At 46.5% G+C, this 4710-nt stretch overlaps 1 protein-coding gene across 1 annotated transcript; it reads left to right on the plus strand.

Annotated features, from left to right (window-relative positions):
• The first annotated feature begins 486 nt into the window (after positions 1 to 486).
• Positions 487 to 4100, plus strand: LOC136520774 (peroxisomal membrane protein 11-5-like). Its single transcript, XM_066514426.1, has 8 exons — positions 487 to 645; positions 1500 to 1707; positions 1815 to 1889; positions 1982 to 2056; positions 2674 to 2754; positions 2903 to 2977; positions 3106 to 3279; positions 3713 to 4100. Exons 2-8 carry the CDS (start codon positions 1516 to 1518, stop codon positions 3743 to 3745), a joined length of 705 nt encoding a protein of 234 aa, XP_066370523.1. The 5' UTR covers positions 487 to 645; positions 1500 to 1515; the 3' UTR covers positions 3746 to 4100.
• Positions 4101 to 4710: the final 610 nt, after the last annotated feature.

Genomic DNA, 4710 nt, shown 5'->3' on the forward strand with positions numbered 1-4710 from the left:
AAAACCAAGAACTCAGAAGGAATTTCACAAACCTTATGACAAATCGCCCAAATCATCCTACAATATAACCAGTGGCGGATGTGGGATGCGGGATAAGGGGGGGCTAAAACAACAGAGATGTTGATTTGCATGAAGATTTAACGGTGAAATCAAGTTTTTTGCTACAGTAATTAGCATTGAAATCAAAAAATTAGGGGGGGCTGGAGCCCCCCAGCCCCCCCTTTGGATCCGCCACTGAATATAACTCAACTAGGATGATGTTGTAACCCTATTACTCAACTAACAATAATCATTAGCCAATTCAAAGTTTCAAACATAAGATTAAAAAGAAACAGGGTTACAATTTAGTTTGCCACGGTTTCATCTGGCTTAACAATTTGTACTCCTATTGTTGTAAAAAAAAACAATGTGTACTCCTACGAAGCGAAGAAGCGCACGTTTTGTAGTAGTAACAGGTTTCCATACCTGCCCAACAATATTTATAGAGAAGAAAAAAAAGACGTATGCTTCGCGTGGTGTCCTCGTCCTCCGCCTGCCTGTGCACATCCCTGTCCCAATCAAATTGATCGATCGCCCGCAAGGCCGCAACAGCTGCAGCAGCCGGCAAGCAACAAGGCGAGATCGTCGTCGGATTCGCAGGAGCAGGTGAGAGCTTCCTTGCACGCCTTCACTCCCATCGATCGCTCGCTAGCGAGTCTGTGCACTGATTTCCGTAGGGGGATTGAGCGTATTTGATAGGGGGATCGCTAGCGAGTATTCGTGTCCCGATTCCTCGTGTGCGCCGCCCAAAATTCCGGTCCTGATTACGCCGCCGATTGGCTAGCTCGCTGGTCTGGTTGGATTCGTTGCGCGGTGTGTTTCTGTTAGGGGGATCTCTCTTCCTTGCCGCCGGGCCGCCGCTGTCGATCTGGTTGGCTTCTACGGTCCCCCCCAGACTTCGCCGCCACGGCGCCCACCCGAATCCGCCGCCGCTTCTCTCTCGGTCGCGGGCGGCGGCTGGGTTCGGTTGGCCGCGTAGAGACGTGCCGGTGATGTGCCAGCCGGCGACCTCCAAGGAATCACCGCACCATGGATGCGACTTGGGAGGCACGGCTCACGCCGTCAACCCGTGGCGGCGGTGCTGCTGTTGCCTCAGGTGCCTGTTGCTGCCGAGGTCCAGCTCGCTCGCTGCAGCGTGGATCTTGCAGCTGAGCTAAGTTTGGTGGCGCAGGAGAAATTGCATCTCATGGAATTGAGCTAACTTATATGTTCCTTGCAACCGTATTACTAGCTACTTTTAATCTTATACGGGATCCGTGAATTTGTCGTTAAGCCACACTCATGTAATCTTAGGATCATTTATCTCTGCATAACTAATTAACTATGCAAGATAGTTCATTCATTGAGTGCCCACACCAATTTTCAGTTTCTCCTTGTGTGCTTCAATTGCATACCTGCTCCTGTCATTATGTTGTCGATCCATTCACCTCCATAGTTTTGACTCAGCGTCACTTATGCAGTTACTGAAGATTCAGTATGGGTTCTCTGGACACCGTGAGAGGAGACCTTGCTCTGGTTGTTTTGTACCTAAACAAGGCTGAGGCAAGGGATAAAATCTGCAGAGCTATACAGTATGGATCAAAGTTCCTGAGTAATGGAGAACCAGGGCCTGCACAGAATGTCGACAAGTCAACTAGTCTGGCTCGGAAAGTTTTCCGGCTTTTTAAGGTACTTTATATGTATAATCATCATTATACTTGATACTGATTTCAAGTTGAAGGGCTTCACATTTGCATCATCGTATGATTTATGACTCAATCTATCCTTGTTTACAGTTTGTCAACGATCTTCATGCTTTAATTAGTCCTCCTGCCAAAGGAACTCCACTTCCACTGATCTTACTCGGGAAGGTACGCTGATTGCTGATTACATGAGACCTTGTTCATCTCAGGATGGTTTTGTTCTGAAGTTTTCTGATTGATTTTGTTTATGTGTGTTCCAGTCGAAGAATGCGATGCTGTCAACTTTCCTCTTCCTGGACCAAATTGTGTGGGCTTGGAGGACAGGAATATACAAGGTATGAATTTCTTTTCACATCTTCATGCAACAAAAAGATTGATTGGCTCTGGTCTTCCCCTGTGTCTTCTAATTTGGCATAGCAAAAAGGACTGTGTTGCTATCATTTGTGTTTTGTTTTCACATAAACAAAGGAAACAAGTTGATGCAGAAGTGTTATTCCCTAATATCTAGGCCCGTTTGGATCCTTGGAATTGAATTCATTCTAATAATTACAATTTAGACATAGATTAATTAAGCTAATATAGTTGTATATGGAATATATTTGTATATATATTGTTAGGCATACAAGGGACATACTTATATGTTGCATTTTTATTGTAGGGAAGTGAGTTGAAGAGTATGCTATAAGTTGGAGAGTAGAATTATAGCATAGTGATCTATATAATCCATTTCCATCTCCCACCCTATGAATTTGAGATAGGCTTATTTGTGAGCTTGGGAAAGTTATGGAATGTTAAATTCCAAGCCAAATAGCCTAATCCATTAAGTAGATTTCAATTCCTCCAAAATGAAGGGATCCAAACGGCCCCTTAAAGAAATTACTCATGGAAGTCAATACTACTTAGTACATGATGATACACGAGAGACAGGAAACTAATCCGATTATTTATACAGAACAAGGAGCGGGCAGAGTTCCTTGGAAGGATAGCATTTTATTGCTTCCTCGGTTCTAACACCTGCACAACTATTATCGAGGTACGTCTCTTTTTCTAGTATTTTACCATATTACCATAATACCATGTGTGTAAGTATGTAACCATATAGAAACAACTCTTTTATGTGAGCCTATACCGTTCTCGGCACGGTCTTGTTCCCACACCTGATTCATGCTCAAACCGTGTAGCTAGCTGAGCTCCAACGGTTGTCCGCTTCAATGAAGAAGCTAGAGAAGGAGCTGAAACACCAAGAGTTGTACAAGGTACGGTTTCTCTTTTGATACCAAAGACATACGCATAGTACACCATGCCACCTTGATTGATGGAAACGAAACTGCTCTCCCACATTTCTTCTTTCTGATGATGCATTTGGCTGTTATCTGTGTGCCAGAACGAGCAGTACCGGATGAAGCTGCAGAAGTCCAACGAGCGGCTGCTCGCCCTCATCAAGTCGAGCCTCGACATCGTGGTTGCCGTGGGGCTGCTGCAGCTGGCGCCGAGGAAGGTGACCCCTCGTGTCACAGGCGCGTTCGGTTTCGCCAGCTCGCTGATCGCTTGCTACCAGGTAAGTACCTGTACAAGCGTTGCTTAGACTGACCGCACCGCTGACCTGCAAAGGAGCCGGTACGCCAGCGATAGCGTGCCGCGCTCCTGCACCGTCCACCTGCAAAGCCCCCGGTACGGTACCGGCTGCACAGGAAACCGCTAAACGCACGCGAGAGGGCACGCTAAACACTGTAGCAACACTGTAACTGCGAAAGAGAGAGAGTTGGTGGGAGAGAGAAAGAGAGAGGGAGGGGAATAAAATATGGAATAGTGGGTATAGAGTATGGGATAGAGATAACACGGGTGCGGGAGAAATGGGTATAGAGTAGAGAATCTCGATGACTAGGATAGAATATTCTTTTTTAGAGATGAAAATAGAGGTGAATGCTTGCCCCTGTTTGTGGAAAAGACGGATCAGCTGGAGTTTCATCTCTTCTTTGTCGCCTTGGCAGCTGCTTCCGAGCCCACCAGCGAAGAGCAAGTGAGGTGGCCTGGTGGTGTACACGACGGTGGCGGCTGCATACGCAGAGATTGGTTTGGTGCGTCGCCGATTGATGGATGGCATCGTTGTCACCAGGAAATAAATCCCGGATGGAACTCTCAGCTCTGCATGTAGCGTGTACTAGTAGGTTGGCTGCCACGCAAGGTGGCGGTAACCACGGCAATGGCGATGTCTGGTAGACTAATAATTCATAAATAATCCTATTGTGGATGGTTGGTTAGTTGTATGGTCGTCGGTTAATCTGTAGCTTGATGAAGGCACTGTGACCTGTGGCAGAATAAGAAATGGTCACCCGTGGAAACGACGAGTGTTATAGCATCTCCAAGCAGTGTTCTTTCTATTCATCATTCGCCTTACTACTGCTTGTTTGTTTCATTGTTTGGGTATATAGGCTTTGAGTGGATCGAAATTCACGTGCTGCGTGCAAGTGTAAGCGTACGTTTTTTTTTTATTATTATTATTTTTGAGAAACAAGCGTACGGTTGTTGGGGGAACGAGGAAGGAAACGATGGATTACCCGGAAGTGGGGTGCACGTCGGCCAGCTTCAGCCCAGCCCACATGCGGGCCAGCGGAGTTCAGCTCTGCGTACGGGCCGTGGGTCCGTGGTGGTGGTTCCGACTGGATTAGGATGGATGGATTTTCCGCGCGTTCCTGGACCGGAGAGGCGGCGGTCTGTGTGGCTGTGTCTACACTTTACTGTGCACCTGATCCTGCCTACAAGCAGGTTTTATTATATTTTATATATACGCTTTTTTAGGAGTAAGTAGTCGTATATTATTAGCATTACTAATTGAGGAGGTCACCAGAGGTGTACTACATGACATGACTACACTCCATTTATTTATGTATGAATGTATCCACTCGGTGACGTGGCAGAAGGCGGGACGAAATGAAAAATCCTGGATGTAGTGGACGTGCATACGGTTACGGATCGGGATTGCAACGAC

This window comes from Miscanthus floridulus, chromosome 18 (assembly GCF_019320115.1).
Source record: "Miscanthus floridulus cultivar M001 chromosome 18, ASM1932011v1, whole genome shotgun sequence".
Classification (NCBI taxonomy): Eukaryota; Viridiplantae; Streptophyta; class Magnoliopsida; order Poales; family Poaceae; genus Miscanthus; species Miscanthus floridulus.